General features: G+C 43.5%; 2 protein-coding genes across 2 annotated transcripts; both read right to left on the reverse strand.

Moving 5' to 3' along the window:
• Positions 1–1,036: 1,036 nt before the first annotated feature.
• On the reverse strand, positions 1,037–6,850 carry mansc1 (MANSC domain containing 1). Its single transcript, XM_084039143.1, has 5 exons — positions 6,721–6,850; positions 5,027–5,106; positions 4,109–4,415; positions 3,475–3,615; positions 1,037–3,253 (listed from the first exon to the last, which is right to left on the reverse strand). Exons 3-5 carry the CDS (start codon positions 4,353–4,355, stop codon positions 2,016–2,018), a joined length of 1,626 nt encoding a protein of 541 aa, XP_083895269.1. The 5' UTR covers positions 4,356–4,415; positions 5,027–5,106; positions 6,721–6,850; the 3' UTR covers positions 1,037–2,015.
• A 1,416-nt stretch (positions 6,851–8,266) lies between these two features.
• Positions 8,267–10,884, reverse strand: c4h11orf98 (chromosome 4 C11orf98 homolog). The gene is made up of 4 exons (XM_084039170.1): positions 10,750–10,884; positions 9,387–9,511; positions 9,200–9,297; positions 8,267–9,107 (listed from the first exon to the last, which is right to left on the reverse strand). The coding sequence occupies exons 1-4, from the start codon at positions 10,786–10,788 to the stop codon at positions 8,977–8,979; spliced, it is 393 nt and encodes a 130-aa protein (XP_083895296.1). The 5' UTR covers positions 10,789–10,884; the 3' UTR covers positions 8,267–8,976.
• Positions 10,885–12,090: the final 1,206 nt, after the last annotated feature.

Genomic DNA, 12,090 nt, shown 5'->3' on the forward strand with positions numbered 1-12,090 from the left:
TCCCCCCCGCCGCCGCCTTCTCCTCCTCCTCCTCCTCCTCCTCCTCTCTCCCTCTATTGTTGTTCTGATTTCAGCCTCTCAAGCCAAAGATAATGTTCCCAGACGGAAAACGCCCCGTTGTTGTTGTTATTGTTGCCGTTGTTCCCGCAGCCGAACCTCCCGGATCCCGGGAACGGAACCCGGGCGAAGGAGCCTGCAGAGCGGATCTACTTTATCACGTTTAACGTGGAAAACACATACACCGGTTCCTCCTTCTTGCCTTTCTGGTGAATATGGATCAAATTGGTCCCGATTGGAGAGAGCCGAACTAAAGTAAACTTCCTACAGGAATTTGACACTATGGTCAGAATAAAATTTATATCAAAAGTTTCAGATTGACTGAAACAGAGGGTAAAACTCAACATGAAGATACATTAAATAAAACCACACAAAAACGTCTAAAACTGATTTAAAAAAAAGCTGTCTAAGTCAGATCTTCTGTACCTTCGAGCACCTGAGTTGGTCGAAGAAAATTATTTTAAAATAACAATAAAAAAATGTCAGAATATATCATGAAAAATTAATTTCACAAATAATTTAAAAGAAAAAAGTGTTTTTCCTCAGATATAATATAATTCAGATTAAATTAATAATGATAATTAAATAAATACAATTCAAGTATTGGCTAAAAAATATTGTTTAAAAATGAAGAATAATCTCAAACTTATATAATATTTTTTCATTTTAAGTTTTACCCTAAAAGGTGGTGTCACAGTTGTTTCTTTTTTGGTCCTCAATGATCTTCCGCACAACCGATAACAAACATGCTTTAATCAGATATTTAACAGGTGGATGAAGCCAGGTTGGTAGTTGAACTCTCATATTGGAGTTTGTAAACCTGAATCAGCTGCTCCGCCAACGTTTTATGGAATACTAAAGTGATAAATACCTTCCTCAAAACAACATCCAGGCTTTGTTTACATATACTATATATAAAGTATACTATCTCCTGTCATCAGAACCCGAATCATCACACAGGGTTTAGTTCAGTGTTTATCAGTAAAACAACAACAAGTTCAAAAATCACATGTTTTTAATCCTTACAAGAACAAAACAGTAAATTCCAAACTTATGCAAAAGCATCACTTCACAGAACAAGCAGACGACCATCGACGTGATTAATAAAGTAGAAACCAAACGACAGCGTGAGAACGACGGCCACCAGGCGGCTGCTGCCCCCTGGTGGCCGACCATACAAATGTACTCATCATAGGAAAATAGTGCACCGCCAGTGTATGAAAAACAATCTAATAGTCCAAAAGAAGCATTTAATATTTATCAAAAAACACAGGACACAATAGTGCATCGATTTATCAGAGGAGGAGGAGGAGGAGGAGGAGAGGGAGGAGGAGAGGGAGGAGGAGGAGGAGGAGTGCATCCATCGTTTTTAAATCTTTATCAACGTGAGAGAAAATACAAAAACAACACAGTGAGAGTCTGAAGCAGGAGGGAGGAGAGAGACATGCAGGACTACGGGCTAATCAGGAGGAGGAGGAGGAGGAAATAAAAGGAGTAGAAGAAGAAGAAAGTGGCGGCCTTGGAACCAGAAGGCCGACTGTAAAACTCTGAGTCGGCTCGTTTCTCATGACTTCCAGAAGCTTCCTGAGATTCAGGGAGGAAAATATTGCTGTTTGTTCTTCACTGAAGTTTTTTTTTCCAGAAGTTTTTCTTTCAAGATTCACAGTCGTTCGTTATGACACTAAGTTTGTTTTATCACCAGATATTTTCATGTTATTATGACGTTTTCTCTCGTTATTAATCATTATTTTGTTTTTGCAAGAAACATTTATCATTATACCATATAATTTAATCGTTTGACTTGTTATGCCACAAAATCACGTGTCAATAAAACATCAGGATCTCACACCCCGTAGAGGAGTTTAGTCGTCCCTCACACCCCGTAGCACAGTTTAGTCGTCTTTCACACCCCTTAGAACAGTTTAGTCGTCCCTCACACCCCGTAGAACAGTTTAGTCTCACACCTCGTAGTGAAGGTCGTTGAGCTCCAGTCTCGTGTAATGTCGCCGGTCGAAGGACTCCATCGCCTTCCGGCCTCCGACGGCGAGGGCGAGTGTGAGCACGGCGAGTCCCAGCACCATGAACGCCACCACACTGCTCTTCAACGCCCCCTGCGCCGTCACCACCGATCCCGCCGACCCCCGCACCACCTCTGAGTTCTGGAGGCCGCGGTCAGGGACAATGACCAGACTCGCTGCTGGACTCGTCCTCGAGTCAGTGGAGGTTGTTGTCGTGGTGACGGGAGGAGGAGGAGGGGGGGTTGTAGTAGTAGTAGTAGTGGTAGTAGTAGTAGTAGTACTAGTAGTAGGAGTTGTATTGGTAGTAGTAGGAGTAGTAGTTGGAGGAAGCGTAGTACTAGTAGTAATGGGAGTAGTGGTAGTAGTTGTGGTTGTACTTGTACTAGTACTAGTAGTACTAGTGGTGGTTTCAGTGGTGGTCTGTGGTCTGTCTGTAGTTCTCGGTGCAGCCTCTTTATTGGCCATAGGAACAGGAAGTGATTTGGTGGAGGTCTGCGGGGGCCGGGTGGAGGTCTGCGGGGGCCGGGTGGAGGTGACAGGATGTGGTTTTACTTTCTTCGCTGGTTTATTTAGCTTTTTACTGGCTTTGTTTGGCCTCCGGGTGGAGAAGGAAGGTGGTGCAGTAGAAGTGACCAGGGAAGCTGCTGTTGTGGTGGAGGTGGGTGGTGTTGGTCTTTGGTTGGCGGTTGTGGGTGGTGTTGTAGTCTGTGTGGGGGTTGTGGGTGGTGTTGTAGTCTGTGTGGGGGTTGTGGGTGGTGTTGTAGTCTGTGTGGGGGTTGTGGGTGGTGTTGTAGTCTGGGTAGGGGTTGTGGGTGGTGTTGTAGTCTGGGTAGGGGTTGTGGGTGGTGTTGGTCTTTGGGTGGGGGTTGTAGGTGGTGTTGTAGTCTGTGTGGGGGTTGTAGGTGGTGCTGTAGTCTGGGTGGGGGTTGTGGGTGGTGTTGTAGTCTGGGTGGGGGTTGTGGGTGGTGTTGTAGTCTGGGTGGGGGTTGTGGGTGCTGGAGTCACTGGCGGCATCGTGGCGATGATGATGACGGGTGGAGGTGCTGAGGGGGTGGGGGGAGCCTGCGTGGTCGTCGTGGTGATGGCGAGTGGTGTTGTACTTTGGATGGGGGTGGTTGTTGTTGTGGTGGTGCTGGTCGTCATGGTTACAGATCTCATCGTGGTCGGATGAATCAAACCTGTGAAGAAGACAAAGAGAAGAAAGCTGAACTTAAAACCAGACCAGACCAGAGACCAGAGGACCTGATCCTCTAGAGACCAGAGGACCTGATCCACTAGAGACCAGAGGACCTGATCCTCTAGAGACCAGAGGGCCTGATCCACTCAAGACCAGAGCACCTGATCCTCCAGAGACCAGCGGACCTGATCCACTAGAGACCAGGTGGGCTGGTGGACTGACCTTTGTAGATGTCATAGGTGTTGGTCCCGGTCTGGGCCTTGCTGAGGGGACAGTCCTGCTCCGTCTGACAGTGGAACAGGAAGCAGTTCTCGTCTCCGGCGTGCTTGTTGGCGTTGAAGACCGCCATGTTGCATCGGGCGCCTTCGGTAAGATAGTACTCATGAATATAGTAAGACAGTACTCATGATATTAAAGTACTTCTACATCAACATCCTAATCTGAGAGGAGGAGTAGGCTTTATGTTATATCGTAATATTACCACGACTCCGGAGATGAAAAGTAGAAATCTGAGACACAAAGAGGGTTTTCAAAGGCAGACGTCTAGACCAGATCCCAGAATGAACCTGGAGGTCCCAGGAGGGTCGGTCACCGGGGGTTTATGCATCCTTGAACTAAATAAAGACCTGATGAGACTCAGGAGACCATCTCAGAGTCTCTGGTTCTGGTCTCTTTGAGCTCCGTGTTTGGTCTCCTCCTCCTCCCTCACAGACTGTCTATAAGAGGTGGATGTTGTCATGGCAACGCCACCAGTCCTTTGTGGACTACGGTTTTGAAGCCTCGAGTCCGTGGACTCGTGGCTCAGGGTTTTACTGCCCCTGAACCCAGACCCCCTGGAGGTCTCAGCCAGTCTCACCTGGCTTGACGTCCTCGGAGCAGCAGGCGAGGACGCAGTCCCTCTCGGACCGGACCACGCGGGCGTCCATGGCGGTGGTGGGCCGGCTCAGCGCCTGCCTGGCGTCCACGATGGCGTTCTGGTGCTGTCTGGAGAAACAGGTCTCCGGTTCCACGGCTCCGGACACAGGAAGTGATGTCAGCAGCAGCATCATCATCATCATCATGGCGGGCAGCCTGAGGGTCCACGGCGAGGGGGGAGGAGTCATGTCTGCAGCGGGTCTGGAGAAGGGGGGCCTCAGAGTCCAGCAGAGATCCAGACTAGTGAGCTGAGGAACACATCGGTCTCAGGTTCATGAACGTGACGTAGCGTTGTTTATCGGAAACGTGCGATCTTTAACTACGAGTTTCACAAATCTGACAAACGTTAAAAAACAAGAAGTTTATAAATAATAAAAGAAAAACATTCATCGACTTTCTGGGCTAAAGACGTCCAAACTACGTCGTGTTTTGGACGACTGGATGTGATGTTGCGTTCACGTGAAAGACTTGAACGCACCATAAATATGGAGGTCAATGAAAACGATTTTCACGAGTCAGAAACTCTCGTTTCTCCGACTCGCTGCCGAACCGACCGAACCGAGTGACCTCGGATCAGTTCGTTAGCGACGTTAGCGACCCAGATGTGTCTCAGCAGGAAGAGGACGGAATTAGAAACATCAGAGGAGTAAAAATAGAAATCTAAAAATGAATGCTGCTCCTGTGGGAGGCAGAGAAGAAGACGAATATGAAGACAAAGAAGAAGAAGAAGAAGAAGAAGAAGAAGAAGAAGAAGAAGAAGAAGAAGAAGAAGAAGAAGAAGAAGAAGAAGAAGATTCTGTTTTTAGCATTTCTACAGGAAGTGAACAAGGTTGTGTTGCGTTCAGAAGCAGAAACTCACCGAGACGCCGCTGAGAGGCTTCGTCCATCAGACTCTGCCGGGTCTTCTGGTCCAGAGTCCACAGACCAGGACTTCGTCTCCTGTCGGAGACACAGAGACGTTAGCGGCCTCTTATCTGCTTTACAGCCGCCGCTATCAGAGTCTCGTCAACGCCCTTTACTACCTTTACCTTTACTAACAGACCAGGACTAAATACTGGACTAAACCAGGACTAAATACTGGACTAAACCACCAGTGTTAAAGTCATCTTAGTAGCTAACTAGCACTGGTAGCGACCTGTCAATCAGCAGCTAAGCCCCGCCCCCTAAAGCATCCCCTGCTTTCTGGTCTGGTGGACTCTAAATGGACCATAATGTACTAAATGAACATCATGCTGGATTGAAGAAGACTTGAAACTAGAGATTGAGACCATAAACTCATGTTTACAATGTTTACTGAGATAATACATCAAGAAAGAAGTAGGACCATTTTCTCATAGACTTCTATACAACCATAGAGGAGTCGCCCCCTGGTGGCCAGCAGAGAGAAGTAGGACCATTTTCTCATAGACTTCTATACAACCAGAGAGGAGTCGCCCCCTGGTGGCCAGCAGAGAGAAGTAGGACCATTTTCTCATAGACTTCTATACAACCAGAGGAGTCGCCCCCTGGTGGCCAGCAGAGAGAAGTAGGACCATTTTCTCATAGACTTCTATACAACCAGAGAGGAGTCGCCCCCTGGTGGCCAGCAGAGAGAAGTAGGACCATTTTCTCATAGACTTCTATACAACCAGAGAGGAGTCGCCCCCTGGTGGCCAGCAGAGAGAAGTAGGACCATTTTCTCATAGACTTCTATACCACCAGAGAGGAGTCGCCCCCTGGTGGCCAGCAGAGAGAAGTAGGACCATTTTCTCATAGACTTCTATACAACCAGAGAGGAGTCGCCCCCTGGTGGCCAGCAGAGAGAAGTAGGACCATTTTCTCATAGACTTCTATACAACCAGAGGAGTCGCCCCCTGGTGGCCAGCAGAGAGAAGTAGGACCATTTTCTCATAGACTTCTATACACCAGAGAGGAGTTTCGGCTTCACTTCTCAGAACAGGAAGTTCCCTCCTGGTTTCATGCTACATTCTAGACCCGCTCACATTATTAGTGATTTAAATCCTCTTTAAGGGTTCACAAACTTTAATATTTACTTTAAAGTGTAATTACATTAAATAGAATGTCACCTCTTCTCACCAGACTTCATTGAGAAAACCACTAATTTTAGCCCTCAGGTCTGACCGGGTCCACATCACTGTGAGACTTTTAAGTTAAACTGGTCCTATAGAGACCCCCAGTAGAAACCACGAGAAAGACCAGTCCGGACTACGTGACCTGCTAGCTTAAAGCCACGTAAACACGCTAACGTCAGTAAATCCGTTAAACCGCATCAGAACGGGTCCTTCCGGATCTCCATCTGCCGGACTAACGTGTCGCTGTATCGGTCCTAATGTGGCCAACGTGAGACCGGATTCCGGGGCCACAAAGCGCTCCGGTACCTGGATTTCCACCGGGACTCGGGATTAACTCGCGTCCATCCCCGTCCGTCGGTCAGTACCGGACTGGAGGCGGTTCCGGTCCCAAGGAAACCAGTTCAGTCCCGATGATGAGACGACATGTGGATTTAAAAACCAAATTCAGATCCCAAATCTCCGTGAAATGTGGAATATTCACCTTGAAACAGCGCGTCGTCATCGGCGGGAGAAAAACGTCGATCCGGTCTCCGGGATCCGGGACCACGTTACATGATGGAAGATCTGCTGCTTCTCTCCGGAGTCTGACCCATTTTAGTCTTTGTCCTCCGGTGGGGGGGGGGGGGGGGGGGGGGGGGGGCGCATCCCAAATCCACCTCCATCGTCACCGCGGACTCCGAGACCACGTCTACGTCATCAAAACCGTTAAAAAGCCCGACATATTCATAAAAAACCTGTTTTTGAAATTTAAAAAGGAAGGTTATTAAAACGGCTGAACGGAAACAAAAACAACAACATTTCTTATCTAAAATATGGAAGACCATTCATGCAAAAATACTTCATACATAGAGATACAGTCAAAATTATGAAATACAAAAATATGAAGTAACAATGGTTGAATAAATAAATAAACATCCTGTATATATTAGAAATTCATCATATTTTGTATTTAACAATATAGAAGATCCTTAATGACAAGAAAACACAAAAAAAAGATGATTGATTATAGGGATACTAAGTAAGCATACTAAATTATGAAATAAAAGAAGGAAGGTTGTTCAATAATTAAAAAGGGAACAATAAGAAAAATGTTTCTCATCCAAACAAATAGAAGATCATTCATGTCAAATAAAACAAAAACAATCATTAGTTATAGAAATACTAAGTCAAAATTCTGAAATAAAAAACTGAAATTCATCAGAAGGTTCATCAATAATTAAACAGGCTGAATGGGAACAATAAGAAAACACTTATCTAAAGATATGGAAGATCATTCATGTCAAGAAAACTACAAAATATTCATATTTAGATACAAAGTAAACATTATTAAATAAAAAATATTAAAATCCCTGTTTATGTAAGAAATTCATGGTTCATCAATAATTAAAAGAGGCTGAGGTTGATCAATACAAACTCTGATTTAAAAAATATAGATAATAAATGTAAAAAAAAAGAAGAAGAAAAAAAGAGTATATACATGTATATTGAGATACCTCACCCTAACATGATCAATACATAAGAAAAACACTTTCATTTCTCCAGTCAGGGATATATTTATTTGTACGGAAGATCACTGTCAAGAAAACAAAAATACAACAAACTGCACCTCGTTGAGCAATGAGAATAAACGAACCTCGTACCTCTTGTGGAGAACATCGGAGCGTGATCAGTTTCCCTCCAACTGATCAATGAGAAATGACGCCACCTTCAGGAGGATCAGAGAATACTTTTTTAAATCCTTCAGACTGGACAGTCATCACATCGTCAGTGTACGGCCTCACCGCAGAATCTCCTTCTGCTGGATTATAAAAGCCTTGTAACTGTTTGGAAATTAAAAACAAAATCAAAGTATTGATACATGAATTTAGTTTAAAAGCCTTTCAATGTATTTTTACATATTTGACAACAAGAAAAGGCTTCAATAACACCAGAAAGGTAAATGTGCTTTTTAAGTTTCTCTCAATGCCGTTTATTAATTTAAATCCAAACGCACACGCACTCCGAATGAAACAAAGAAGAAAACCAAGTTAAATGTCGTCAGTTTTTATTAAAACAGTCAAGAGGTCTGAATTATTATTGTATTTTGTACATATTTGGAGGATTTGTGATAGAAACAATGGAAAACCACACAGCAGAGTGAAAACCTGCACATAAAGTATCAAACTGATTCAATTTAAGTTAAATTCTGTCTGCCGGGAAAAGCAAAAACAAAATGACAAGATGAAATAAAAAGAAAATATCCATTTTAACAGACAAGTCGACATTTGACAAAACAAAATTGTTAATTATGAGACAGTAAGTCAAATCTTTTGACAAAGTAAAAATGATTTTACTTTGAATTATTCAGTATACCGAGTCGAAATCTTAACGATGGTTACTTCAAATCTTTGACACTGTAGAAAAATTATGATCACAATGTGTCTTTTTAAGTCAAAATTAGAACTATAACTTCATAAGTTATTTCTTAATTTATCTCAAATACTTTTTTTTTTATACGTTTTAACATCCTGACTGATAAGTTTGACTTGAAAATGACTAATTTCACGCTAACACGAGCATCTTAGCGTTGACCATCCCCAAGTGTTCCTGGCGGTATTGGTCTTCCGTATTTCCTGTATCTGTGAATCCATCGGCCGCCTGACTCAAACAGCCGAGGACACGTCAGTGTCTCTCATCGGGTTTCAGAGTTCGGATCAAAGACGTCGCTCAGCTTCTCGGAGAAACAACGGACGACTCGTCACTCAGCGGCTTCCATATCCACGTCGTTCTGACCTCCAGCTGCTGCCGCCGTCTTCTTCGCCTTCTTCTTCTTCTGCGTCGTCTTCTCGGGTGGAGCAGAGTCCTGCTTCTTCACTGCTGCTGCTTCAACTGAGGAGCACAACAGGAAACATTTTCACTACCTGTTCATTTTTGTTGTGTTTTAATGTGAATGAACCAGGAATGCGTTTGTCACCACTGACCTTCAATACCGGCCTTCTCCTGCTGAATGTGCATCAGCTGTTTGAGCAGCTTCCGTTTCTTCTTCCCCGACAGCGTGATGTTTGCTCTCGCACTCGACCTGCAAATAAAAACACAAGCCGACGTCACACGTCTGACATCACAGTGTGACATCACAGTGTGACATCACGCCCAGCGGGCTTCACTGACTTCCTCTTCTTCAGGTGATGCGTGGTGATGAGGCCCCGGTCGACCACGGCACCGACGATCAGATGTCTCTTCCTCTTCTCCCGACTCAGAACTCGCCGCCGCTTGAAGAGATTCCTGCCGAGTTCCTGCAGGACGACGACAAACCAGCAATTCATAACGATTAATAATGAAAAAAATAAATGGAATTCTTTAACAGCAACAAAAGATTTTAATAAAAAGCTTCACTGTATAATCACATTTTTTAATGTGTGTATTTTTCTGTAGCAAATGGAATTACAGACTAAGTTTTGTTGTACAAAGACAATAAATTGAACTGAAAATGATAACTACATAAAATACATAAATATTAAAACAATGAACGATCAGCTTCATGGCTGTGAACAGAAGAGTATTTGACATAAATAGAAGCTAGATAAGATAAGATATAAATAATATAAATGAGAATATAAATAAGAAATAAAGTGGCACAAATATCGTATCAGGAGTCACTAACTCGTTAAAGTTTCTCCGTCAGTTTGTTTACAGTCGAGTCGTAAACAACATTTAGCAATTAAAAAAGGTAAAACTCCTATTTTACAAGTATTATTATCATCTCTACAACGATTCCCTCAGTTATCATATTTTAGGATCTTTGCCTCTTTCTTCTTAAACTGGACAAACGTGGTTTCAGGTTTCAGTGGACAGGAAGTAACTTCAGCCAGCGCAGTACAAGTACATTATGTTACCGGGAGAAGTAGGAAGTACTCAAATAGAGTACAAGTACCTAGAAATGGTATTCAAGCAGTGGTGGAAGAAGTAGTAAAAAGGCCTAAAAGTAATACAAAAGTGTACTCCGTTGTGAGTACAATCCTGCATTTACAAGTATCAGCATCATAATACACTGACCAAAAGTAAAAAGTTTTCTCTTAAGGAGTACTCTTAAAGAGTACTTTTACTTTTGGTCAGTGTATTATGATGAATAAAATATATTTGTATTAAAATAAACGTTTTCGTGTATTTAAAGGTGAAGCTGGTAAATGTGGGTTTAATTGTTTATTCTTAAATTATAACGTCGTCGTCTCATAGTTACACGCAAAGTAACGAGTAACGTTAACATTTGGAGTACAAAGTATCAGGAATACTTTTATATGATCTGTAATCATTATTTGATCCAATTTGAATCATTTAAATCGTCTCAAACATCAGAAAAACATCTTAAAAGTATGAATAATACATAAAAACACGTCGCTCAGTTAGCTTGAGCGTTAGCTTCGATGCTAGTCGCTAGCATGCTAGCCGGTCCTTTAACTCGGATTTAACTTGACGCGTCGTTACTTCCGATCGTTGCATCGCCGCGTCGGCGGTGTGAAGCCGCGGCTCTCACCGTTTTGGGTCGGTTTATCTTCCCTCCCGGCGGAGACATGTTTGTTTCTGCTGCTCCTCTTCACGTGGGGAAGAACACGAAGCTGCTTCTTCTTCGGCTGTTTTAATTCCAGTCGGGTCAGCGGCCCGGCGGCTCTCCGCTGCCCCCTCGGGTCCGGCGACGCATTACAACGACAGGTTTATCTACCGGTGTAATGCTACCATCTGGTGTCCACATGTGGCTACTGCATCCATGCCAGCATGATGTTTCTGTAGCTCCCCCCTGAACGGACTCGGAGGGTCCGGGATCAGTTTTAAACGTTGTTTCCGAGCTGATTATCGAAAAATAAGGTTGACTTAAAATAACATTAGCAGAAGAATGTACGGTTAGCATTGAAAAGCAACAGAGGCATTAAAAACATGACATCAGCATTCTAAAGGTTAGCATAAAAAAAGCAAAACATAAATAAAATAAATGTTAACGTAAAAATAAAGTGATCCTAAATCAACTTCACGTTAGCTGAAAAAAAATATTTTGTTTTAAAAAGTAGCATAAACAAACATAAAGTCAGTGTTTATTTTATTGTTTGTTGATTACGATCACAGAACCTGATTCTGGATTTGATAATAGGCCTAATCGTTATCTTCAGAGTAACATGCGAATCTAAATAACAACACAGCAGAGCGCAATTACAATTGCGATTACGTTCTTAAACCGAAACTCCGAAGATTCTAGCTACAGATCCCAGAGCTATTTTTAAGCATTGTAATAACCTCGCAAATTTGTGACTTTAGAAAGAGTATATGAAAAAAAACAAAAAACTTTATAAACTCGCAAATTTTTGACTTTTTTCTCTCTCAATATTACCTCTCGGCTCTGTTTTCCCCCCTATGATGGCCCTCATAGAGCAGCTGCCTCATAAATCAATAAATCAAGATATCCTGGATATTCTCTCTCCAGCTGGAAGAACTCCACTGAGCGCCCGGCATCAACCCGGCGACTCGTTCTGCTCCGAGTCTCTCCGCTCGCCGAGCCGCCGCCAAACCAAACTTGTCATGTCGTGAAGCCGCGGCGGTGGGAATTATTTTAATGTTTGTGTGTCGAGCAGCCAAATCCCTCTGGCCTCCTCTGAGCCGCCGATCAGCATCGGTAATTGAATCCTGGACGGGATTTATGGCGGTAATTTGTTGACACTTTTGCTCTATTGAGTGGAAAGTTGTAACTTTCTCGGCTGCTGACGGCTCTGAAACGCTGCTAAAAGACGGCTTCCTGTCGAGCGGCGGATGCTGATTGGACGTTAAACGAGGAGCGATGAAAACCTGCAGAAGAAGAATGTGTGAGGGATTTCTGCTCCGTTTTTCT

The sequence above is a fragment of the Eutrigla gurnardus genome (assembly GCF_963514095.1).
Source record: "Eutrigla gurnardus genome assembly, chromosome: 21".
Taxonomy (NCBI): domain Eukaryota; kingdom Metazoa; phylum Chordata; class Actinopteri; order Perciformes; family Triglidae; genus Eutrigla; species Eutrigla gurnardus.

Bases quoted from the DNA above. Each gene is read 5' to 3' on its own strand.
- mansc1 (XM_084039143.1), bottom strand. From the start codon at position 4,355: ATGACTCCTCCCCCCTCGCCGTGGACCCTCAGGCTGCCCGCCATGATG. The intron at 3,616-4,108 runs GTGAGACTGGCT...ATCTTACCGAAG, and splicing joins CTCCGAGGACGTCAAGCCAG to GCGCCCGATGCAACATGGCG. The intron at 3,254-3,474 runs GTCAGTCCACCA...TCTTCTTCACAG, and splicing joins CACCTATGACATCTACAAAG to GTTTGATTCATCCGACCACG.
- c4h11orf98 (XM_084039170.1), bottom strand. From the start codon at position 10,788: ATGTCTCCGCCGGGAGGGAAGATAAACCGACCCAAAACG. The intron at 9,512-10,749 runs GTGAGAGCCGCG...GTCGTCCTGCAG, and splicing joins AGATAAACCGACCCAAAACG to GAACTCGGCAGGAATCTCTT. The intron at 9,108-9,199 runs GTCAGTGGTGAC...TGTGCTCCTCAG, and splicing joins GGAGAAGGCCGGTATTGAAG to TTGAAGCAGCAGCAGTGAAG.